The following is a 26865-nucleotide window of genomic DNA, read 5'->3' on the forward strand; positions in this document are numbered from 1 at the left end:
ATTCCTTCATAACTCATATTTGCATTTTTCTAGCCAACGTGCGATGTAGAAGAAAATGACGTGAAAGTAGTATTCTTCAGTGTTGTCTTATTTTTGTGCATTAGCATAGTTTTTTACGCTGGAAACCTTATGTTGGTTAGCTTCCAGGTTAAGCCATCATTTTAAAATGAAGTGTAACTACTCTTTATTAATAAGCAAAAAATTTTCTCCTCAAAGCAAATGCTCGTGAAACACATGCAATCATGGGGAGATGGTGCACAGTCACTAGGCCACAGTGTTGCCACTGTAAAGATTTCGTGCTAGATTTAGCAAATTTGCCTGTTTAGTGACAAATGTTTCAATTTAGCGACTGGCAACTTTTTTTTTTCAGGGACGTGATGAAACAATTGGCAAAATTTTAGAGACATTGAAGTTAGAAAAGTTGCTTCAGAGATAGCCTTCTAGAATGCACTTTATTATTCAGAGGATAGATGTGAATGGCTGTAATTGGCTGTGTGACACTTAGGCTCTATACCATGATGAAGTAATGGTTGCCTTCACAGTATTCACACTGCTCAGAAAATGCATGTTATTGTTTTACGAAACCGATTTGAATATGAACGCTTTTGAATATGAACGCTCGTAGTTCTGCACTTTCACTAAATGCATTCGAATGATAGACATTTACTGACTTTGTTGTGAGACTTAGAATGCAGCAGGTGAATAATTCGATAAATCAACTATATAAAGGCGTATACATAGGAGTGGCTGGGCTCGTTCACGCGAGCCTGAACACATTGTGAACAAGGCTCCCGTACAGGAGGCGAAACGTTTTGTTTGTTTTCCTTTAAAGTTTTATTTCGTGGTCGGTCTTCGCTTTTATTTATTGAGGTCCATCAACACTGCTTCCTTTTGCCTGGGTTTAGGACAACGAAGAGCCGCAGGTAGGAAGGGGCAGCAGTGTAGTACTTGACTTGCATATAGGTCACGTAATTCTCATTGCCGGCGAGAACTAGAAAGTTTTCAGATATGATGTGGACCAAGTGCCTTTGCATGCTAGGAAAATCGTATAGCTTGTGTTTTTTTGAATAGCACTGCAATTGTAACCTCACAACTTGAGGGTGAAAGCCGAATTTCAGCTATCATCGTCCGTGATAGCTGACTAATACACACAGCTGGTAGATTCAGTTTATTTCTCACTCACACAAACCCTAGACAAATGGGAGACTTTTTGGTAAATGATTTACGCCATGCTAGCGTGTATTAAAATGTTCCAAAATGCCTACGTTACCTAAAATTGATTCAGTTTTAGCGAAAATGTTATTGACTTCGCAGCAAAATTTAACGGGAACTTCTACCACAGTCAGTCAGCTAAATTTAGTGATGCTTCAAGCAAGTGCACTTCGGCTTTAGTGTCACTCGCAGGCTGTCGGACAGAAAGGTCTAGTGACACTTGCTGTGGAGTGCACTTGCCAGCGATGGTGTTCGATGTACTTGCGTCGTTGCTGAAGTGCGTAGCCTCGATAGCAGTGCTTCAAGAATATATTAGTAAATGTTCACAGCAGAGTCGGCATTAATTCTAAGATAACTTTTTTGTGATTTTAGAGAGCAATATGTTGCTTGCTTGTATTGGCTCAAAACACATAGACATGTTAATGTGATTATGGTGTTTCTATTTTTGATTGCGATGGTTCTTGCAAACAATCACTTTTTTCATAATAAAACAGTAACCCTTCCTAAAACTGAAAATGCTGAGAATTGTATCGACCCTTATGGCTTCATAGATCATCATTGTCATTAATCCTGAATGACACTTCATTTTGCCTTCCAGGAAGCACTACGCCACCGAAGTGACACTCAGTGAGGCGAAGTGCCCCGACTCGAAGTGTCACTAAATTTGTTCGTTGGACTGGGGTATTAGCTGCTTTTTCGTCTCACTTAAGCGACACACTTCAAAAAATTATGGTAACACTGCTAGGCAGTACTTTCACGAACATCTGAACCAAATGTATATTATTCCTGTATGTGTAGCTAAGAGCTCATCTCGCTCGAAAGACTTGCTGCCCTTTTGTTCAAAACCCCTGCCACATTTTTCATTGTGCTTACAGAAGTGTCATCATGACAACTGGGCAGATTTTTAATGTTGCAAGTAGGAACTGACTGGAAAAAAGTGGGAAATATCATGGACATATGAATGGTTGTAATGAGCATCCCCTTAGGAAACGGACAGTGGCCGCTGCCACCGAACTCGTGTTTACCTTTCTTTTGAGGTTTTTATTGGGCCATAAGATTCATGGCCAACGTTAAGCCATTGGACCTGACATTTATTGCCCTACAATGTAATAACCAATGTGGTGGCGTAATTGGTGGTACAGTCAAGCCCCTGGATACAGTGAACACCTTTGTTGTGCAAAATGTGTTTGAAATATCAGCAGTTAGCTATAATTGGACTTCAAAACATCTTAAAAACTAACTAGTATAAGGAACTGAACAAGGTGTAGAAGGGACACCTTATAAACCAAAATTATGCACATTGTGCTTTAGTATAAATAAATTACTGAAGTAGAGTAACCAGTTGGGCTTGTTGGTTGAACATCGTAGATGGCTACAGCGCGGAACCGCTGTATCCTTCTACGATGTTCAAGTAGTGTCAACCTGATAGTGGCACTCTGCAAGTTTCTCAAGCTGTTGATGTTTTCTTAAATCAAGGTTCTGGCATATACAAGATGTTTTTGCGAGGCTATAGAGACTAAGGCAGTTGATAGCGAGACCCTTAAAGGTGCATTTGTGCTAACAGTGATTTCCTGGTCACACTAGATCGTCACCGGAGCACTCCACATAGTATGCGCGAGTTATAACACCTCCAATATTGCTTCATTGGAGATGTTCTCAGCGACACCTACGCCATAGTCAGGCGCAACAGTTTTTTCATGTTAGCGCGCAGTCGGCAAGGTGTGCATACACCACCTGTGTCCATAAGGCTGAGCTGACGACCCACACTAGATCCTCGTAGATATTCAGCAGAAGCAAGTGCTAGCTTTCTGAAAGCAGCTTAGTCTTGCAGGCTTCCATAAGAGAGACAAATGACCTTGGTTTAAGCAAACATTACAAGACCACCGATGGTAATATGTATCGTCATGGTGCTCACAAACCATTTGTAGAAGGCATCTTTAACATTGTGACCCAGTAATAACACTTTCTCAAATTTGCAGTCGCTGTGTTTGCTCGTTGGAGCCCTTCCTTTTCTCCTTCAGAACGACCCAAATAGACTTTGCTATGCGCTGCACAGCCGCAATTGCCTGCGTGACATAATTATGGCAGCAGAGTATCCACATTTCAGAAGGGGGGGAATTAGCATAGCTTGCACTAGTGGCGCAAGGCTAAAACAACAGCGGAGCTGATCGGCACCTAGAACTACTAAGTCATCCCCAGCATTTTCAGGAATTTATTGAATTGATCGATTATCGATTAGCTATTGATTGGCTATCGCAAGGTATTGGCCACGTATTTGGCCTAGGCTAAGCACCACCAAGTCATCCCCAGCATTTTCTGGAATTTATTGATTTGTCGATTATTGATTAGCTATTGATTGGCTATCGCAAGGTATTAGCCATGTATTTGGGCTAGGCTAAGCACTACCAAGTCAGCTCCAGCATTTTCCGTTATTGATTAATTGATCGATTAGTTGTAGATTGGCTGTCGATTGGCTATCCCAAGATATTGGCCATGTATTTGGGCTAGGCTTAAACACCTTCGCTAGTTCACAGTGGTATGTTCCATTGTGCTTGGACCCTTTCTGTACTACCGCCAGGATCGGCCCACATTTTCTGTTCGCTCTGCACAGACTAACGGTCGGCTTAAACAGCTCTGCTGTTAAAACAAAATATAAAATTCAGGCACTGTGCCGATTGGCTGCATCGTGTGGCATGAATTGCACGCCCATCTGCCTTTGCAGGCCTCATCAAGACACTGGCTCCTTCCATTTGTTGTAATCGAACTGAGCAGGGCATAGGGTTGTTATAAGTGGACAGTTCTCCGATTCCTAGCAAAGCTTTTTGGGTGTTGGTAAACTGTTCGTAGTAGTAGCTGAAAATTCGTTTTAGACGGGATCTTTACAAGTGGGCTTGACTGACTAATTAAGTGAAACCTCACTCATACGTTTTAAGAAATAACACAAGAAGAAACGTCCTAACCAGGAAGACTTATAACCTGAAGTCATTAAAAATTTGGCAAAGCATTGTGCAAATCGTTTTAGCATGAACGCCAATGCACGCAGAGCTTCTAGTGAGGCCTGAGCAGCCCGAGCCGTGCATTGTCTTTTTTGCAACTTTGGTAAGCTTACATTTGCAATCCAAACTTGGCCTGGGTCAGCAGCTTCTTCGGGCAGGGTATTTTGATGGGAAGTTTTGATGTGCCCACTCGGCGACAATCGCTGTGGCCACAGACGCCAACACGCGCCCAGTGAGAGCGGCCCGAGACGCACATCGTCATTTTTCCATTGTAGTGTTTTGAGACAGTGATGGGAATCCGAAACGAATTCGAGGTGGTGACGCTGGATTACGATGCCTGCAGAGCGAAACATGACGCTCACTTGGCGTAGCCTGCAGCAGGGAACGGCGGTGCATTTGGGTTATCCCGTATTAAAAGCGTGCAGTATGCTTCAAACGTCACTACGCCACACGCGCTGTGAACTAGAAACGTGAAGATTCTTATCACAATAGGGTAGGCGGCGATAGCTGTGAATGCGGCATGCGGTGACCTGCGAGGAGATTTTCTGGTACCAGAAGAGGAAACCGAGTGCGTGCTGGCATTTTCACTTTAGACGAGCGGGTGAGTACTGCGGGGAAGCTGCCGTAACAGGCACTTCATTATACCGCCCTTGATCGCGCGTGCCTCGCGCCTTTTCTTGTTCACATAGAATTTAGCTGCTGGAAAACAAATGATCACAGTTTGGCAATGTACTGAACGTTGGTGCCAAAAGATCGTGTCTTCTCTTTCTGGGGTTTTACGTGCCAAAACCAGTTCTGATTATGAGGCACGCCGTAGTGAAGGGCTCCGGATTAATTTTGACCACCTGGGGTTCTTCAACATGCACTACAACACAAGCACACGGGCGTTTTTGCATTTCGCCTCCATCGGAATGCGGCCGCCGCAGCCGGGATTCGATCCCGCGACTTCGTGCGCAACACCTTAGCTGACTGAGCGACCGTGGTGGGTGCCAACAGATCCGTGTTTTCCAGGAACTGTTAACCAGTAAAAAAGGAACTGTTGGGGTTATTTCTTGTGTTCTCGATTGTGAACATTGGCACCGGGAAGTTGTATGAAACGAGATTGTATCAACAAGGTAATGCACCGTGCTACGTAGATGTGCTGCATGACGTTGGGTTATACCAAATTAATACAAAAGCTCTGCTTAACTCTTAGCAGAGCATGGTGGACATTGTTCCATGTGCACCCAATGGCACAGCTTTAAGTACATACTAATTGGAAAACTAAAAAACAAAATTGGGCTCCGATCCACGCTGTGAAAGTGGTTGGCCAGCGAAGCTGTACACGTGGTAAAACGTATAACCTGATCTGATAGACCACTGCGACGTAGCCTTGAACTAGTATCTTGTCGAGTCTAGAGCACGACGTCATTGTGCATATTGACGTTGCTGTTCCTTTCATCGCTCATCATATTCGTGCTGCTCTTCAGGCGTCCCAACTGTGCGTGGCTTGCTTTGGTCAGGAACCGCTGCGTCCTGCCTAGCCCGAGCGCGATCAATGAAGTTGTGCATACTGACGTTGCTGTTCCCGTCGCCGCTTTGGGAGTATTAACTATGTGTGGCCTTTCTATAGCACTATCACAACACAAAAGAAATCAGTTGCTAGGCGGGTTCTTGTACATATGAAAGTGTAGTGACATCACTGCCTGCCTCGCATCCTACAGTTGCCGCTTCCCGGCAACTGCAGCTTATGCAACTGTAATCTTTACCGGGAAACGCTTGCGGTGAATGCTATGTGCGAAGGCAAGCTTTCTGGTACTGTTTTTTTTTTTTTCCCCCGGAAAGCCGGTGCGCCGCCGCTGCCGCAGATGTGAGCACCACGTGGTGTTGCTGCAAGGAACCAAGCAGTGCACACCTTCCGCTGTGAATGATTGAATTGTACGTATATCGACAGACGAAATACCGGGATCCAGCTTCGATGCAAATGGTGGGGAAGGTTTCCAGGGCATGGAAGTGGCAGCATTTGGGTGCTGATAACTATGATAATACTATAAGGTCCATTAAAAAAACTTTGTTGGGAATGAGAAGATGCCTTTTAATACTGCACTCCACACTATGCATAATAGGTGATGCAGGGCAACTTTAAAGCATCCACTTGTGTTAGCTACCAGCTGCGGTAGCTCAGTGGCTATGGCATTGAGCTGCTCAGCTGGAGGTTGCAAGTTCGATCCCAGTCATGGTGACTGCATTTTGATGGGGATGAAAAGCAAAACGCTCATGTACTTATATTTAGGGGCACGTTGAAGAACTCAAAGTGGTCAAATTTAATCCAGAGACCCCCTCCCCCCCTACAGCGTGCCTCAGAATCAGATCGTGGTTTTGGCATGTAAAATCCCAGAATCTATTTTTTAAAGCGAAGCTTTACATGGCTAGGCGAAATCGCCTGTCCACAGAAAACTAACATCATCAGCATTGGCTTGAGCGTCGTCGTCTTCTTCCGCAGCTGGCTTGTGCCACTCCTCCAGAGTTAGTCATCAAAGTCTGCTTCCACAGCTGGCTGAGTTGCCGCTAATCATTCCAGTGTAGTATTTCACTTCTCTTTTGTCTTCGCAATGGGGAGGCCGCATTTACGGGGTATGAGCCATTCATTGTCTTATGCAATAGACAGGTTTAATTTTGAAGCAATGTAATTTCGAAGAATCGCAAGTGGCAATGGCAGGCGAATGCTACTAACCACGCCGCCTAGCAAACCCGAGCCATCGAACGCAAGCGACAACGGCGGTCTGCGGGCATACTGTCAGCGACGTCGTTCTCTCCATACAGCTGAACGTGTTTGCAACCTCATAATTGAGAAATACTTTAATGAACCGTCGGGATTAACCCAGTGATAAACACTGGGGCCACACGTTTCAGCTTCGCTGGTTAACTATCTTCACAGAGTGGAAGGGCCGACAAATTTTGAAAATTTGTGTTAACTTTACATCTCCATTTATGCCCTTACACTTGAACATTTGATAAGCTAAAGATGTTTGCAAATATCAGCCATAAAGAGTGTAAAGGGGGTTTAATCGGGTCGTAGAGCGGCAGCGACAAACGCAGCACCAGCAGGTAGAGCGTAGCCAGACAGCGAACTGGGTACAAGCCACACGGTGGCAACGGGGCTGGGCTGTTCAGAATGCCGATCTTCTTCCTCACAAGAGAAACTACAGTGCTTGAGCTCTTTTCATATCAAGCAATGTATCTTGAGAGTGCAGGATTGCAAGTGACTTGGTATATGTGGTTAAAGACAGCGTGAAGAGTGAAATGGAGAACTGATACTATATTTCCTGAAGTGGACCTGTAAACTTCTTTTATTTTCCAAAAACAGCAGTTCTACAGTAACAATAAAAGGCCTACTCACACAGTGTGCGTGTACACTCGAGTTCATTATAACCTACAGCTAAAACAGCATTTCAAATGTTAAGCATACTCGCAAACTCTGAAGTGGCATGCACAAAGCAGAGCTCCATAAAAAATGCACAACACATGGCACAAAAAACTGGCAACAGACAGCTGCTTTTTTGTACGTACAAATATGTTTGTCGGCAGTAATATGACTCTATTGTATTTACATGCTCTGTTATGTACAAGATTGCACGAAGCTTGAACACTTCAAATAATGGCTTGTGATAACTGTAGGAAAGTTCTTGGCTTCATCACATAAATTCAGCTTTGGTAATCACTAGGGTTGCGCGAATATTCGAGACTTTCTAATAGTGAAGCAGATAATGTCATGTTCGATTCGACCTTCAAATCTAATAGGAGGGCTATAAGAAAACTTGGAATATTTTCAAAGTATTTCGAAGTTTAAGAATACCGGTATGCATACCTTTTTAGAAGTTTATGTCTATTTTTTATCTTTTTATATCCACTTTGGGTACAGCGTTCTCATGCCACTTTGTTGACCAAGCAATTGAATTCATGAACGTAAACAATATTGGTAACGATGGCTTTTCTCAATTTTTAAAGAAAACGTTTACTATTGCATTTTTGGGCACCAAATGTAACGTAACTGTAACATCATAATATTTTTTGGCAGTATTTATTTATATTGCACTTGCAATTGTAAGGTATAATATAAACCGCCTTAAATTGGCTAATCTAAAGAATAGGTTAATCTAAGCGATAGTAGATATTTGGTCAGGCAACTATGTGCTTTCTACAGCCTTTTGTTTTTTTTAGGTTTACATGTTCAGCGAATGCTTTGTTGCTTTACGTTCTCAATTCCGGTCACACTTCGGGTGTCCTCTCTGCTCGATTGCGTGCATGACCGAAGTAGCCTAGCCATGGATAAATAATTGGTGCAATGTGTGTCCCAGAGTGCTATCTGGGAGTTCTTCGAGTGCAGAGCCAGTGACGCAAGGTGCCATACGTGCAAGATGTGCCTTAAAATGCCCATGGGCACTACAAACACCCTTGTCAATCACCTAAAGTGTCACCCTGATCTGGATCATTCAAGCAGTTCGAGAAGCTCCATGCCGCCAAATCCTCAAAAAAGCCTGCAGACCCGAAAAAGATGACGGGCACCAACAAGGCGGATGCAAGTGCTGCTGGCTGTAGCTACTTCAAACCGACATGGAAAAGCAACAGTCAGCACGCCAAAATGCTAACAACGAAGGTTTCGCGGTTCCAGGCCACTGGCTTTCACTTGTATTCTATCGTTGAGGAACCAGGCATTTTGTCTTCGATGCACACTGAACCCTCGAATACAAGGTTCCATCAAGGACTACATTTTCTCGGAGTGTTGTTCCAGAACTTTACGCCATGGCAAAAGAACGGATCAAAAGTGAGCTGTGCAATCACTTCAACCATGGAACCCCATGCTACTCGATGACAACCGACGGGTGGACGTCAAGGCCCGGGCATAGCTATGTCTCATTTACATGTCACCTCGTTGATGAACAGTTCCGGCTTCACAATTATCACCTTGCATGATGGCACATGCCCGAAGGCCATACTTCTGACAACTTGAAGCGCATCCTCCTTGACTTGGCAAAGGAATGGGGACTGCCGCAAGATGTTCCAGTTTTCATAGTCACTGACAATGCCAGGATGGTCAAGTATACAATGCTTTGTGCGTACATTAGAATTGTGCATCCAGTGTGCGAAGACGAACACTCGGAACTTTGAAGAGCGGTGCGTCAAGGCCCGAGCAATTGTAGGGCACTACAAGAGAAGTTCCCAGGCCAGGAGTCGCCTCAAAGAGGTTCATATTTGGGCTTAGAGCCCCTTGAAGTGATTCAGGATGTCGCAATGTGACGGAACAGTGAATAGAAAATGATATCTCGCTCTAAAGCTTCGTTTGCTAATTTCCTTGAACCTGTAGAAACAGGACACACAGGAAAACCTAACTTTAGGTGAATGGCATCTGATGACATCCGTCATACCAGTCCTGAAATGTGTTGATGATGCAACAAGAGAATCGTGCTCTCAAAAGTACCCAACTCTTTCACAAGTGGTGCCACTAGTGCAATGCATGCAAGTTTTGCTCACTCAGCAACAGCAAAGTGATGGGGAAGAGTCTCTTTGCAGGAAACCTCCTTCGTAGCATCAAGTCCAGGTTTGTGGAAATAAAATTGCAGGTGACATATGCCTCGAGCACAGCAGCGGACCCCCAATTTAGGTTTAGTGTTACGACACTACAAGTGAGAAACAGTGGCTGAAAAGTCAACTCTGCTCAGCTGTGAAGAGCCTGATTCAGGAGAGACACGGAGAAATCCAGTGCACCTGCACGAGCTGTGTCTAGTGATGTGTGGACTGTATTGGGGAACTTGGGCCTCTACCACCACTTCAAGCACTGGTTCCCAGCAATTGATGGAGGAGGTGAAGGAATACTTCCATGCGCCTGCTCGGCCTGCTTGAAGAATCCTTTCTTGTGGTGGAAGAATTTCGCCGAAGTACCCGTCATTGTCCAAGCTAGCTTGGCTACACCTCTCAGTGCCAGCAACCCAAGTGTCAGAAAAAGGTTGTTCTCTTCCACAGGTAATGTTGCCACTACTAGAAGAAAACACCTTCTCCCCAAGCATGTTGAGCAATTCGTTTATACACAGCAAGATGCACTAGGAATAAAGGCTGGGTGAGCAGTGCACAGTGGTCTGAATAAATCTAAAAGTCTCGAGCCTTATGTCTGTTTCTGGTTGCCTCACTTTTATAATGGTTCAAAAATATACAGGATAAAATAGCCAGCAAGGATCATTGTAACAAGATAATGTACTTCACTGCGTCAATTTTTCTTTTGTGTACTAGTGGTCCCAAGTATTCGCTTCGATTTGAAATTATACGAATTGGTAACTATATTCGCTTAGTATTTGCTTCGAAGTGAAAAACCACTATTCGCACATGCCCAGTAATCACCGTTGTCGACTCATTAATGCTTCACAATGAACTAGCAAGTGGCAAAATCTCGGTGATTGAGTGGCTTTTCACTGTAATCGTAACAAAAATGTGCCTTTGCATACACAATTTGTGTTTGCAATCATGTGAAAGCCTGTGGTTGTCAGACAGTATAAAAACTTCAACCCAGTGGTTGCACAATGAATATACAGCAAGATATATTCTAGCCACATCACTATGAGATCAAAGCTAGGCTTCAGACTTAGTGACCCTTTTACTGCCCTCTTCGGCATGCACTGCAGTTGTATGAGTTTTTGCGGGAGCAGCCTCCTTCTTCTCAAAGAGTGACCGCCCATAATACTTTAGGCTTGTCTTCTCCAGAGAGTCGACCATGGCTTTTCTGTAAGGAGAAGGCTACATGTCACATACCATCTCTCAAGGATATTACACAAAAGTCCACCGCATTGCTAGCAGCAAAAGATTTACAAAGATGTTCACTTTGGGGGTCAAGGTCTCATCAGGGAATTTAGCCTATAGCCTCAAGCTCCTTTTTAGGCACTGTCTCAGCAACCAAATAAATGAAACGAAACTAAACTACTAAGAAAACTGGCTACAACATTCAGCCAAGGCAAAAGGCCAGCTACAGTAAAGTGACCAGGGGCCTTGTTTTCTAACAATCCATTCCATTATGCATTCATCTTATTTCTTATCCATCATGCTGAGTGGCTGATTGTGGTGACAAAACTGAGATGCAGCGGCATCTGAACCAGTGATGAAGGGTGAAAATAATGGAGAATGAATGGACTGTTACAAAATACAGCCCCGAAACGAAAGACACATCCCACTTTGCAGTCTAGAAAATATGGTCAACTTACGCTACACATGCACAACACACAATAATGTCGAACCTCTTCATATAAAGAAGTCTCATCTGAAGTCTCAAGAAGTTTCACACGAAAATACTTTTGTTATATCAGATATTCATTAGAAGTGCATGCACAGCTATCAGTGAGAAAATCTCAACTGGATATACGCAAAACAAATGCAAGCACAATACTTCTAAAGGTCAGCGAAAAAGGGTCTCCCGTCATTTTATTGGCCTATTTGCAGCTTGCCTTGCTGATAGATGGCACATGAACAACCATAAATTACAAATGCACTTTGCGCCGTAGTTAATATGCAACCATGTGATCCGGGTGGTCGCATGGGATCGGCACATTCACTGGCCAGCCAAGCCAATCCGTTGGCCAAAACATGGATGTGCATAAAGAATGATTTGCTTTAGGTTGCTCTTGTCGAGTATTTGACATTTCTTCTGCAGAATACATATTTCAAGCTGCGAGTGAACAAATATTTGCTTTATAAGGCATGACCAAATAAATTATAGATTTACTTTGTTGTATTAATAATGTATTATACCCGTGTTCACAGTTTCGAGATTCAACTAATAGTACAGTAAAATCTCGACACAATTCTGCATAATACGTTTTTTGGGATAATACATTTATTTTTATCTTTCCCGGTCAATGTCCCATAGGTGCAATGTATTTTCATATAGTTATTACAATCGCGTTCTCACCTAAAATTACATACAGTCTACGCTCGTTACAACGGATCCGGGAACAACAGACTTCCGGTTACAACGGACCATATCCCTAGGTTTGTTTGGTCACCACGCATTTTAAATGGCATCCACTCCGCTCACAACGGACCCTGCTATAGCGGACTATCGGCTAGAACGGACTAAATTTAGGGCGAAAATTGTTTGGACTGAGCTTATATGGCAGAGTTACGCGGGGCCGACACCCAATATGCGTTTTTTTTTTCTACTTAGCCGGGAAACAATAGTATGTCTGGCAACGTTGTCGGCATCTAACGGGTCGCTGGCGCGGCCGAGCCAATCCAGTGAAGTGGCTCGCTGCGTCCATTTTCTTCTTTGTGTTCGTGCGGCGGCTGCGCTTGTGTGGAATGGCTGGACGCAAGAGGAAGCAGATTTCACTGTCAGAAAAACTAAGTATAATTAACGGTGTAGCTAATGGCGAAAAACAGGCGGACATCGCCAGAAGAATGGGCCTGTCTAAGCAGACAGTTAACTCTATCTTGAAAAACAAGGACGTCGCCGAAAAATGCGACTCCGGCGAGATCCAGGAAAAGCGTTTTCGAATGCGCAAAGCGGCGCACCCGGACGTCAAGTCTGCTCTCCTCATGTGGCTACGGGACGCGCGTGCTCGTGGGATTACAGTGAACGGACTTTTGCTCAGGAGCAGAGCTGAGCAACTCGCTGTGATTTTGGGACATGGCGACGTCACCTTCAGCGAGGGCTGGCTTAGCCGGTTTAAGGCACGGCATGGTGTTGTGTTCAGTGCCATGTGTGGAGAGCGCGATAGCGTCAATGAGAGCGTTGTCTCGGACTGGCAGACAAATCGGCTGCCTGCACTTCTCGCGAAATATGAAGACCGAAACATCTTTAATGCGGACGAGAGTGGACTTGTGTACAAAGCCAGGCCGAGCAAGACATACACTTTCTCCGGCGAAAAGTGTCACGGTGGGAAGTGCTCCAAAGAGCGCTTATCTGTCCTTTTTTGCTGCAATATGGACGGCTCAGAAAAGGTGAGACTTCTGCTGATTGGAAAGTCAAAACGACCTCGTGCCTTGCGTCACATGCAAAGTCTCTCGATCGACTGGGAGGCTAACAAAAAAGCATGGATGACGAGGGATTTGTTTAACGCTTGGCTGCTCAAGTTTGATAGGGGGATGGCAAAACAGAAAAGGAAAGTACTTCTCTTCCTTGATAACTGTTCATCACACATGCAACCCCCGTCACTTGAGGCAACGGAACTGGCGTACTTTCCGCCTAATGCGACGTCGGCACTGCAACCAATCGACCAAGGTGTGGTCCATTCCGTTAAGGTTGCGTACCGGACCCGCCTTACAGAGCGCCTGCTTTTTGACACGCAGAGGAAGCGGGAAACCAAAATTGACGTGAAGTTTCCTGTGGAAGTTCTTCCAGCAGTTTGGGCACAGCTAAAAAGCGATGTCATTCGCAACTGCTTCAGGCAGGCAGGCTTTTGCCGAGCGAATGACGCACCCAGCACTGCACCACAAGATCCATGTGTGCCAAGTGTGTGGCCCCAAATTCAAGAAGCTTTCGGGGCCGAAGACTTCGCCGACTTCGTCAGTTTTGATGATGGCATCGTCGACAGCGAACAACTGACGGACGACGAGATCGCAGCACTTGTAAAGAACTCTTCTGACCCGCTATTAGAAGACGACAGTAGCGAAGAGACTGAAGCACCTGTTAAGCTTTCTTCGTCCCAGGCCATGGATTACATTGAGGCCCTGAAAGGATATTTCCTGCAGCAGCAAGGTGACTGCTCCGCGGAAGTTCTGCAGCTCACAGAAATGCAACACAAGGTGACCGCGTCTTCTCTGGCAGGAGCTAAGCAGGCCCTCATCACTCAGTATATTTTGTGAAATAAAAAGTCATGTTCCATGAAGTTTCTTTCCTCGCATGCACCTTTCCCGTTCAATGAAAAAGGTAAGAATTGCCTCAAGCGGGGGGGGGGGGGGGGGGGGGGGGGGGGGGGGTGGTACCAGACCCTTGTGTACAAACTGAAGCTTGCGTGCGGCGTCAAACTGGTCTAATCTTTGATTCATGGCCGTAATTCGTCAGATTATGTCGTATCGGCTGTTCCACGGGCAAGAACGCGATTTTAAAAGCATATTACGTTCCGGTAACATTTTTATGTCGCACGATCGCCTCCTCCCCCCCCCCCCCCTCCTGCATACTTCGGATACAGCATACTTCGGATACAGCAGATGTTTTTCGCCGGATTATGAGGGTCCGTTATAACGGGCGTAGACTGTAATACAACAGGAGAAGTGGGCTTTTGTACAGTCTAACCCACTTATAACAATATTCAAGTGCCACAAAAATTGCACTGTTATAACCGATAATTGTTCTAACCAGGCTGCATGAAAAAAATCAAAATAGGGGGATGGTAGAGCTGTTGTGAGAAAACTATAATGGCCTCTCCCCACCACCTTCCTCCATCTGGCTGCCGATTGTGTTGACTCGATTAACTGTAACTCTGCTTCCTGCGTGCTCCAATAGCGTGTAACATGCCGCAGCAGTCGGCGTTCAAGAATGGCACTGCTATAACAACTGCAAAGCGGGGTCACGGGTGGCAAGTGACATGAGGTCTCTGCTGAGGTATGCTTTGGTGGCCTCAAAAGGGCTTTTTAAAAATGCGAGAAGGTTGCCGTGGCAGCCTCTCAGGCTTGAGAAATCCAGAGGAAACGCTGGGGCGAGATCGCCACAAGATCTGGCTTGCACGAGAAAACCTCATGTCCATCAGCTTTGCTTGCTTTACGTGAAGCTTGCCGACATCCTTCTCTCGCGAAGGTCCCTTGCAAAAACGAAGCGCCGGAGGAATTAAATCATGTGCACGGCCTCCTGTGAGGACAAAGTTGAGGCAGCCCGCCCTACCGTGCCATCGCTGCCGCCATCGTTATCCGATGCAAGAACATTCGTGACGATCGCCTCATCAGTTAGAAGCACTTCGTTTTCAAATCTATAGCATTGTGCTTTCTATTCACTGGCAACGTCATGCATTGCCGATGACAAGCGGGCGGATCAGCCATCTTCCATTTCGGCGGCGAGTCAAACGAGTGGTGTCACACGGTGTACTTTTGATCACGATCGAGCCAAATCTGGTTAGAAATCCTCGACTGCGATTGGCTTCCTCACACAGCTTGCGCAAAGGGTTCAATCACGACTGAGAAATTCGATCTGGATCGGACTTGATCGCGATCAAAAGTGCGCCGTACAACACCCGTAGTAATTCGTTGGCAGAACCGTGTAGTTCGAGTGGCCGGCCAGCAAGCAATCGCGGCCATCGCTATCAACACAGTTGGCGCGGTCCATTCGTGTTTCGGAGGGTGGTGCAGTGCTAAAGATATGGGCGCTGCCATTCATGTTCAGAGGGGTGGAAGGGCAATGGGAGAGAGGCACGCAAGGCCTGGTGAGGCTGGCAATGTGGAGAAGGCTGGAAAACAACGTGCGGTGGCTCCAATTTCTTTTTTCTTTTCCTTTTTTCAAGAATTTCGCATTCCATTCTTTATCGGCACGGACAACCAGTAGCCAGACTTCATCGTTATAATCGATAATGCGGCCTAGGGCACTGTAGTAAGCGGGTTATTTCACCATAGAAAACATACAACATTTGACAGTGTAGCATTTTCTCATTGTTATAACCGATATATTAAGCGGTATCGTTATAAGTGGGCTCGACTGTATTTCCAAAACTCACAGCTTTATATCCCGGTGTACTAGCTTAAATAACACTCCAACTACCCACGAACAACATGTTGAGCCCCAACCACACTGGAGGAAAAATGCATGTGGCGCGACACCGGTGGTACAAATGCTGCTGCGGCAGTGCAGCCACACCGACTGGCGGTGCGGAGCTCCTCAGTTGAGTGAGGAAATGGTGGCTTAATTTATTAACTTCCAGAAGAAGTTTTTTATGGGCATTAAAAAGAACAAAGTTCACTGCAAAGTGACAAGCTATTTTAATGTTGCTAAATGAAAGTGCGTTGGCTGTGGTGCGTGTGTCGTTGAGTGATACTGTTCCACATAACGTGTTATTGTTATGCAGAGCAGTATCACTTGACGCCACACAAACCTTTGCTATTGAGTTTGTCACCAAGTAGGCCTATTTTCATACTTTTTGGAGCTTGCTTTGGATGATACGATCTTTTAATGACAACTTTTACTTTTGGGTTCCAGTGAAGATCGTCTCAATGAGATTCCACTTCATATAAATATTGCACTGAGGTGATAAGAAGATCAATATTCTTGATAATGTAGTTGACACTTCCACTATGGTCAGGCAGGCCTTTACAAGCCTCGGGCATTGTGCAGGTAAACATGAGAAGCTCACCTGAAAACGTGCTGGCTAAACAGAAACGCTGCCACATGGCCAAAGTCCACGAAGCGCACCTCACAACCGGGCCAGATTTCAGGCAGAGGTTTCAGCCCTTCACGAAGCACGTACGCATCCCTGGTGGCTGTCACACATACGGCAAGGCTGGGATCGACAGGTCGTGAAAAGTTCTCCAGATGTGTGCACTCGTCCATGATGCCTCGCATGAAATTGAGCGCTTCTGCTGGACGCACATCAGGGCTCGACTGGAGCGCCAGTGAGACGTCATTGTAGCTCTCCATGCTGTGTGAGAAGTCGCGGGCAAACTTCTGGCCAGCCTTGAATGCTGCATTCTGGAAAGACAGAGTTTGTCACGCAATGTATTTGCAGCTCATTTCTTAGGTTATCACCAACCATAGGCTCGTTGCTCTGAGAATTTGTATAGTAAATGCGCCAGCCAATCATTTCCGTGATGTAACAGCGGAGGCCAACTTCTTTAAATATCAGTATCTTTCAAGAACTATGTTTTGGAGTGCGGAGGCACAGAGCACGAGTGCAATGCGGTGTTTCGGAGTCGAGTTTGTACTGAATACTTAGTTTGTCACCAAGTATGGTGGGCCATAATACCATGGTTGTAAGCACCAGCGCAGGCAGTGCAGATCGCGCTGAGAGCAATGCATTGGCGTGGCTCACGGCACCCGAGATTAGCGTTTCGCATCGCGCCGTGCCATAAATCTTGCAACGCTATGGCTAACCGTGCTCAGTGCCTGCAACCGCCATCAGTTGTCATCCTTAAATCAAAAACTGAAGTGCAAAAAGGTGTATTGAGAAAAAAATGTCACAGTTTCGCCCTAAGGGCGAAGCAATGAATGCGATAGCAACACAGCAATGTCATACGAAGTAAGGTGAGCGGCTTTGGTAACAATATGAATTGTAGTAAACATGAGCTGATTAAGTAAGCAGGTGTGCTGCGGCGTAAGTAGACCGACATGAAGAGAGACTCGATGACCACGAGAAGGCGCGTGTGAAACGGTGGTGTTGATGAGAAGCGCTTCCCGTGGGCAGCGCGCGTGCGAAGGGACACACCTGTAGCGCTGCACTGCCGATCCGGGCAGCATTACATGTGTAGCGTGCGTTGGAAAATGTGACCCGACTATTACTAACTGAATGAACAAGCGTGGTGTGAGCGCGCACAAACAAACATGAAGAGATCACACTGAATGACTGCAGACAACGACTGTCAAAACGCTGGCAGCAAGCATACGCCGCTGCGGGCGAAGGTACGTGCGGTCTATCGCTTCAACAGGAACTGAGCCGCGAATGCACGGCTCATAAAGGTCAGAGCCGTGTGGAGATAAGAGACGGTGCGGCGAGCGACGAGCGCGGTTGTTGGCAGGAGAAAAGTGCGCCCCCCCTCCCCCCCGCTTCCTCCGGCGCTGGCTTCCCGCTTCCTTGCTTGCGCGCGGGAGAGATAAGAGACCGTGCGGCCGAGCGACGAGCGCGGTTGTTGGCACAGTAAAAGTGCCCCCCCCCCCCCCCCCCGCTCCCTCCGGCGCTGGCTTCCCGCTTCGTTGCTTGCGCGTGGGGGATTGAGTGCGTTCGCTCTCCGTGATAGCGTGCGTCCCAGCACGCTGCGCTCGGGCATACGGCGCGCGGTGAAGATTTTATCTATACGGAACCTCACGGCGACGGCGACGACGACGGCTACGGCGACGGCGACGCCGACGCCGACGGCAGAAATCCGGTTGAAGTGTCCATATAATTGCTATCGCAATAAAAAAAAATTGCGAAATGTCACAGTTTTGCCAGAAAGGCAGAGCATTGATGGTGATAGCAAAGAGACAACTACACGAAGCAAGGTTCGTAGTGTTATTGCTGTCGCAATGTGAGCGAACGCTTCACACTGTGCTTCGGAAACTTGAGATTACGCGACCTCAACATAGACGCATGGGAACAAAGTGTGCATGAAGGCACCAACGGCTCGACTTTTGCGCTTGCCGAAGATTACCTCAAAGATATGGCGCTTGGCCAGCATATGGACAACCATGCCCATCTACAGCAAGAGTAGAGGAGAGGAGACGCAGGCTCTAGGGAGAGAGGGCAGATAGGCATGCTAAGCGCCATCAACACTATGCGCAGTCCAACCAGTCTCCGCCAGGCGGCGACTCTGGTCGACCTCGCAGCCAATAGTTATGTGAAAAAGCATTTTAATTGTGCACAGACAACTTGCTTTTAATCATGATCCAATGAACAGCACGGAATTGGGTTATTGTAATTCTTCATTGTGAGCTACCGTTTTCATTTGATAATCTTCTTAGGGCAGGCCGAAAATAGGCGTTTTAGGAGGGATGGAAGATGACGTGTTTGACGCATTCACTGGCCCCTAAGTACCGCCAAGATAGACGCTGTCCTTATCATGGTCACCATTTGGGTCAGATGCGTGCGTGCTGACCAGTCAAGTTCTGATTATCCAGCAAAGGCTAATTTCAGAATCAAAATAATGAAACAGTGGGCCCACAAAAATGCATGGGTCTCAGCTCGGGCTTTGGTCAGGATCTAATTAACGGAAATCTACTATATTATGGCCCTAAAGCTTGTGTTTATCTAGAGGTGCTCGAATATTGAAAATTTCTAACTAATTTAATACAAGTACCATTTGAGAAGATTATCTCCAAATATTAAATAATTTCTCAGTTCTAAACGAAGTGAAATTTTGAAGTTTGTGCTTTTAAATTAAAACAGAGGATTATTTGTATTAATTTGACATATGCAATGACTTTCACATTTGGACGTCCGGTCAGCTGAGAAGAGTCCAACCCACTTTCATTATACTGGTTTTAACAATATATTGGATATAACAATGAGCAGCTGATGCATCGTCAACTTTTTGTGCATGTGTTCTATGGTAAAATAAAGCGCTTACTACAATGCTCCCACGCCGCACTGTCAGATATAACAATTAACATTAGCGTAACGTAGATGCCGCGACCGCCACGACGAGCTTGCTTGCCACGCTGGCTGCGGCTTGCTGAGGTCAACAACGTTTCCGTTTAGTATCTGTAGGTCACATGTGACTCAAGGCCCGAGCGCCAACATCTGATGAACAGGTCGTCTGCTTCCTGAGTTGCACACCCTCAAGGTGTGGTGCCATCATGGTTGAAGCTTGTTACATTAGGAATCCTTTCAATGTGACTCTGGAGTGCGGTACCCAACGCTTAGCCGATGTGCATGCTGTGGACGTACTTGCATCAGCAAGCATGAAGATGAAGTTTGTTCAACCCTTGGAACTGGTGTAACCGTTGTACAGATCAATGCGAAAGGAAATGTGCTGCACGTCACATTTGTGCGAGTCACACAGTTCGAGAATAGCCGTGTGTACCTGTCCAGTACACTACAGCACAGCGAAGAGATGAGACACTGAATTCAACCACAAGCTGAGAGATACCTTCAAAGATTGGCGCGTCGTAGGTGCCAAAATCGAAGTAGTGGTGTCTATGTGAACATCCGAAATCAAATTTGAACTGCGTGCCATGTTGAGGTTCAGCAGGCGGAGCGTTGTGGGCACCACCCCGCTACGCCATAGCCTTCGCATTGCAAGGCACTGAAGAAAGTGCAGAAGCACCACAAAGGGGATCACAGGCGATCCGTAATTGTCAATACAGTCGAATCCGCCTACAACGAATGCCACAACAACAAAATTTCCGCCACCACCACGACGAAGATTTTACGATTCCCCGCCAACTGCCCATACAAAGTAGCACAATACAAAAAAAGTCTCTCCATAACGAAGGCGTTTTATTCGGTATGTCCGCTTCAAGGAACGAAACTGGGACTAAATTGGTACTACGAAGTAGTTAAATTAGAAGGCCCTTCCGAAGCTGTGACGATCGTTTGTCCGCTCGAACGAGGTTTTCGCGAACGAAATCAAGTTCAAAGTACTGATTTACGCCACTGCAATTCATAGCCACGCGTGGTCATCACGCGCCTGCGCGAGACCGCACGGGATCACCACAATCGCTTCCGTTTTCTGTGGTGTGTGTGTGTCCGTTCGAAATGGCTACGCCAACGAAGAAGCGTAAATTTCTCTCTCTCGAGAACGAGAAGAAAGGGAACCGAGGGGCCCGATTTTTATTATTCATATCATAAGAAGCCAACAAACATTGACACCAAGAACAACATAGGGGAAATTACTTGCACACACTAATTGAATTAAAGAAATGATAAATTAATGGAAATGAAAACGAATGAAAAAACAACTGTCCGCAGGTGGGGAACGGACCCACGTCTTCGCATTACGCCGTGCGATTCTCTCACCATTGAGCTACCGTGGAACCGTTTTCCCATCCGCTTTCTGGGGTATTTATGTTTTACAACTAGAACTAACTCTGGGAGTGTTAGCCAGCGCCACCACTCACAAGCCTAGGGGCGGATGTGGAACATCCTTTCTGCCGCAGGCGTCACGTGATCTTTTTGGGTGATGGCAACTGGTCAATAAACCCACATATGCTCCCTGAAGGCATCAATGTTGCTGGATTTGAGCCCTCGTTATGTGCCTTCTCTCTTGAGAAGGCACATATGATCGCCGAGGCAGAAAGTGAAAGGAAAACATTTCACAGTTTCGCACGAAAGGCAAAGCATCGATTGCAATAGCAAATTAGTAGACAGCTATACGAACTAAGGATCGTAGTTTTATTGGCCGTGTAAACTTATAAACATTCGCTTACAAACTAAATTACCAAGCACTGTGTCACGCGCGCACAGGTAAACATGAAAACATCTCGCTCGATGACCGCGGAAACACGGTGTCAACACCCTGGAACGAGAAGGCGCGGCAATAGCAGCGAGTGAATTGACCTCCGTGCCGTCTCTCGCTTCAACGCAAACTAAACGTCGAAAGCACAGCGCACACGACTCTACCGGCACTAGTTGCACTTTGCCCACATCGCAGATGCTTTGAAGATGAGGCCCGCCCGGGCACGCACTTTATGCACAGCACAGATTGCTTTCAAGATACGGCAGCCGCGCCGCACCGCTGATGTCAACATGATGCCAACATCTCGTCGTCTGGGGAAAATGACAACCCGCTAGACACACAGACTCCGGCGACTGCTTTGAAAGTAATGGATCCTTTTGTTATCAGAGCCCATGACAATGATATTGCGATGGCTCTTTTAACGGACTGTGAGACTTTCGTAACAGCTTTGCTTGCCGTGAAGCGCAAGAAATCCAGGCTGACCAACTTCTGGAAATAAAACTTCTGGTAAGCGCAAGCTTGCCAAGTTTGCCAACTATGTCATAAATATGCAATGAAATTGTGATAATTCAAACCGCTTCATTGCAATGGTGCATGTGCCGCAAAATGAGTATTTCGCGATTGGCCGGGCACGCACATTGAGTTAGGCTTCGGCCACAATGTACGAAAAATGCTGTAACAGTGGCGCGAAATGCATTCTCTCGTCAAGTTGACACTTTATTGACCGCCTTAGGTACGTCTCAACCTCTGCCCCCACGCCATCGCGAAGATTTCCCGGACGATGGTTTCGGTTTTGTTTGCGACTTTGCTGTTTGGCGTACGTGTATACAGACTGATTTCACAGTCAACAAAGTTCCTCCACAACGAAATTTCTCGTGTGTCCCGTGAATTTCGTTGTAGCAGGACTCGACTGTAATTCTGCTTCTGCTGAATGCATTAAGTACTTTTTCGCTGCAAAGTATTTTTGAAATAGCCTGTTTAACGTCAAATGCATTTTCTTTAATTCAATAAAAAGTGGTTCAGGAGCTTTAAAACTGCTTTGCCTAAATTGAGACAAGAAATTCATGCATAGGCTGCCTAAAAGCAAGGTTTCTTATTGAATGACTGAGCAATCACGTTGGAACTAGTGCATCCTTGCACCAACCAAAACTCTCCTGCAACAGAATCATTTGGAACAGTCCTCACTCGCATTGGTCTATCCCATTCTAGACATATTAAGTGTTATTATTTCTAATATGTATTCAAACAGGAACGAATATTTGACCATTTTAGGTAGTCAATTCCCAAATTGAATCGCAACTATGATTCTATTCACATTCAAACAACACTAGTTTCATGTTAAGCATGAATCTCAACGTCAAATGAAGTACTGAGCTGCACCCATTCCACAAGGCTGTCTGGCAGAGGCTTGATGGGTGCCAGCACTTGTCCTAAATGGACATAGCACAAGAACTAATAGCTGTGTGTAAGTTCAATCAGCATTGGTTAACTACAGAGATATTAGGGAGCCCATTCCTCACCTGCTCGGGAGTGTGGATGAGTTGTTCAATCTCTTCTCGAAAAACGTGGTCCGAGAAGTACTGGCTCTGTAGGAGCTCCCACGGAATTGCACCACTCATGACACCCTGCATAAAATGACACTAAATTGTTAGGCACACTGCAGCTTGACTTACGTCTTTAAGAACTGCCAGAAGTTTTTTGTATTGTCCAGTTACACAAAGTTGCCAGGGCAGATCTGTGCATACATTGTAGACTACAGTAAGCCCCCATTAACTCAAAGATGTAAAAACCGGGGGAAAAAAAATTTATATGCTGAGTTTTTAGATAAGCGAAATCACAAATAGCAGCCCTCTGGCCGTGCATAGACCACGTGGAGCCTTTCCAAAATACCGCCAGTAATATTCTCGGTCAGTTTGCATGCATCGGCATTGGACACGTCAGCGTCCCCAGGCAAGAGCATTACTGGCACTGTGTCAAAACAGCACGCTTGGCACAGTCAGGATGATTGATCCTAATGCAATATTTGAAGCCAGTAATCAAATGATAACCATCACCAGACATCCAAAAACTGACACTGCTGCTTTATTGTAATGAATTCCGGACAATTTCACTTCGAAAGCCAAAACCGAGGAACAGCTCAATTGTCAAGCCTTTAACAGATGCCTACAAGTGACTCAGCATAACCGCCGCATTGTTGCACTAGCATGAAGCGAGCGTCCTTACTCAGCTGTGATCTCACTGAAGTGCTGTGCGTTCACAAGCTGGCTTCTTTCGGGCGCAGCACATCGGCTGATCTCGCCTGCTCAAAAGTGCCGATCATCTTGGCCAATGTCATGATTAATATACTGTGACCACATTGATGCATCACTTACAGCATCCTAAATGAGAGGGGAAAAAAAATCTACCGCTGCAGCGTGAGGCCACAACAAATTGGCAGCGAGCAGCAAAGCAAGTGCATGTGAGCGGTGATAGACACAAAGACGGGAGGAAGCGGGGAGCAGAACTTGGTGTGGCATCTAGTTCGGCTAGTGAGCTGCCACCGGGTAAAAAGCGAGTCAAAGTAATGTTGCTGAAGCTGCCCTGTTGCCTTTCCCTGGTATTCTCTAAGTCGAGATTTCGAGATATCTGGAGTCCGGCGCAGAAACCTTTTGGCGTAAGGGGTGAAAAACATGCGTTAACACCATGGCCGGAACAAAAGTTTGACTTAACTGATATTTCGAGATATCAGAATTTGATTTAACGAGGGTTTACACTTGATCAGTACTTGAGCAAGTGTTTGATTGCTGGCTCAAATGAAGTCCGAGCACACACATAGCAACAACAAGAACTTTGCTGTGTGCATACTAGTTGCTATATATGCACGAGACAAACTTATTGTTCCGTATTACATATCACATGCATAGTAAATAAACACAGTAAGTTAGCACTTGTACATGTCATTCATTCTTTGCACAGTTAGACATCAATACAGTCGCCGACTGTTTATTCGGACGCTGAAAATTCGTGCATGCTCGTTTAGTCGGACACCTTCGTGGCACCCCCACTCGTCCCGTTGAAGTAATGTATAACCACAACCGATAGTTCGGACACCCTACAGCGCGCCGTTCGATTTTTCGGACTCCGGTTGCCTGGTCAGGTGCGATGCCGAATGCCACAACAAGCTGATCGCAACGTTTACATTTTGCTAGGTTGCCAGCACTGAAAGGGCGTGCTTGCTATGGTTGGATAGCTGGTGTCTAAATCCACGTAGCACCTACAAGTTACAATTGCCAATCTCGAAGGCTATACTTTTGTTGGCTGCACGTAATGATTGCGGTGTTTCGGATTTAGCCAGTCCAGTATCCATTGACTGTCTACCACAGCCAAACTGCAGGCCAAGCCAAGCCAAGACAGTGAGCCTGGAAGCCAGTGCTCGGTCTTTGCGTTGTCAGTTGTTTCTTGACCTAGGCCTTGTTAACAGCTACCTTTGAGTCTCACTTTTTTGCGTTGTATGCTAGGCCTGATCTGCTTCTACACGATCACGTCCAGTCGTCGCATAGTACGAAATGGCTCTGACACTACCCGTGCCATCTGCGCCGACGAGATATGGCAATTACCAGACATGTCTATTGCGAAAAAACGTCCATTATTCGTCAGGTGGAAAGCGGCCGACCTTAATGCGAAGTTACTCGGGAGTTCTCGATTTTGAAGCAAACCGCCTCAGACTACTTGAAAAACAAGGGGAAGATTCTGGAGGCAGCTTAAAAAGTGCCTGCGGGGAAGCAGAAAATTTTCCACGATGGCAGCCATGCGAAGCTGGAAGAGGCCCTTACCATGTGGCTGAGCACAACTGTAGCTATGCAGATACCAGTGTCTGGCGATCTCCTCAGACAAAAAGCAGAGACGCTGGCCCTGCGCATGAATATTACCGGCTTTAAATTCAGCGATGGCTGGCAGTGGAACTTCAAAAAAAAAAAAAAAAAGGTATGACCTGGCATTTAAACAAATGTGTGGCGAGAGTGGGGCTGTTGATTAAACCCTTGTGTCATTTTGAAAAGTACGTATGGAAGCTTGACCGGAAATACGATCTTCAGAACTGCAAGGTGCTCATGTTCGACAACTGCAGTGCCCACGGGTACATAAACAACCTGAAGGCTATTGATTTAAGAGTTTTTGCCGCCAAATAAGTGTATTGCAGCCCAAAGACCAGGGCATGATTAAGAACAATCGCACCTTTTGAATCGTGTGCTCTTGTGTGTGGACCACGGCAAGAACTACGTTGTGGATGTGCTCTCGGCCATCAGCATTCTGTCTGATGCCTGGAAGGCAGTGATGTTGAACACAATCCGAAACTGCTTTCACCATGCAGGATTTGTCCTTAATAGTGAGGACAGCGCCACAGGCTAGGACCTTGCAGCTGAGATGCCACCCGACGCGAATATTATCTTGTGACCTCCGTGCCAGTGGGGTCAATATACTCGCTGTTATGTTTGAACAGTTTGCAAACTTCGACAGTGCCGCCCTGTCCTGCGCCGAGTTGGATGATGAGGAGATCGTCCGTCAGGTTCTGGAGCCGTCACAAGTGGACAGCGGCTCTAATGACGACACACCGCCCACATCACAGCCATCGAGTGCGGGCGTAGCGCAGGCCTTGACGACACTCGTCTACCTATAGCGATGGTCGGACACTATCGGATATACAGGCTGACCTGATCGCGCGTAAGCGTGCACGTGTACAGTCGCGCATTGACAATTTTTTCGAACTACTGGGACCATATAGGTACTTTTTCCGGGCGAATCATTTTTTTCGGACTTTCGATTATTTGAACTTTTCGGCGGTTCCCGTCGAGTTCGAATAAACCAGTCGGAGACTGTATAACAAACTTCACTATAATAAAATTCTCAATATAACGAAATATTTACATTTTCATAACTTCTTGCCCATAGAACACCATGTATTTATAACCTCAATATAACGAAGTGTTGTATGCAAGCTGTATGCTTTGAGTATGAGTGAAAGTGCACGAGGGTGAGCTGAGAAGGTGGTGCTTGATGAGCACAGTCTTCCCACACAAGCAAAGGGAAGTGAGCTCGCGGTAACACGATCAAGTGCGTGAGTGAGGAGGTGGACAAGTTGGGAGCAGCTTGGCGTGCTTCTCCATTTCTAGCGTGGTCGTGGCTGCACATGGCTGCCTGTGCGCCCTGTTTTTTAGAGGTAACCTGCTGCACATGCAATGAGCGGTCACCGTGCTGAGACGGCTTGGTGTCATGTGTGTCGTCTTTCTGTGTGTTTAGTACTAGCAGTTGTGTCGGTCGTGGCTGCGCATAGCTGCCAGCGCGGCCGGTTTTTTAGAGGTAATCTGCCGCGCGTGCATTGAGTAGGCGCCGTGCCGAGACGGCTTGGCATCATGCGTGTTGTCTTTCTGCATGCTTAGTACTAGAGGTTGCGTAATCTCGAGCTTCAGAGACGCATTGAAACAAGAGGCAGATGAAGCATTGCCGGTGCTTTTCATGATAGTGTCGTCCTAATATGGACGACACACTATCCACCGCTGGGGACAGCGAAAGCATGGCTGGCTTTGCTTAATTCGTACCGCTGATGTGAAGATATTGTAAACATAGTATGAAACTGTATATCTTGTTGCAG

At 46.1% G+C, this 26865-nt stretch overlaps 1 protein-coding gene across 2 annotated transcripts in view; it reads right to left on the reverse strand.

Annotated features, from left to right (window-relative positions):
• Positions 1–7509: 7509 nt before the first annotated feature.
• The window catches only part of LOC119449719 (protein ABHD18), a 28540-nt gene continuing 9184 nt past the window's right edge, over positions 7510–26865 (reverse strand). For both annotated transcript variants that reach the window (XM_049665408.1, XM_049665407.1), the window contains 3 exons: positions 22760–22864; positions 16505–16839; positions 7510–10959 (listed from right to left, as the gene is read on the reverse strand). In XM_049665408.1, coding sequence (XP_049521365.1) covers positions 10809–10959; positions 16505–16839; positions 22760–22864 — 591 coding nt within the window. In that variant the 3' untranslated portion in view covers positions 7510–10808. The remainder of the gene's footprint in view (positions 10960–16504; positions 16840–22759; positions 22865–26865) is intronic.

This window comes from Dermacentor silvarum, chromosome 4, assembly GCF_013339745.2.
Source record: "Dermacentor silvarum isolate Dsil-2018 chromosome 4, BIME_Dsil_1.4, whole genome shotgun sequence".
Lineage (NCBI taxonomy): Eukaryota > Metazoa > Arthropoda > Arachnida > Ixodida > Ixodidae > Dermacentor > Dermacentor silvarum.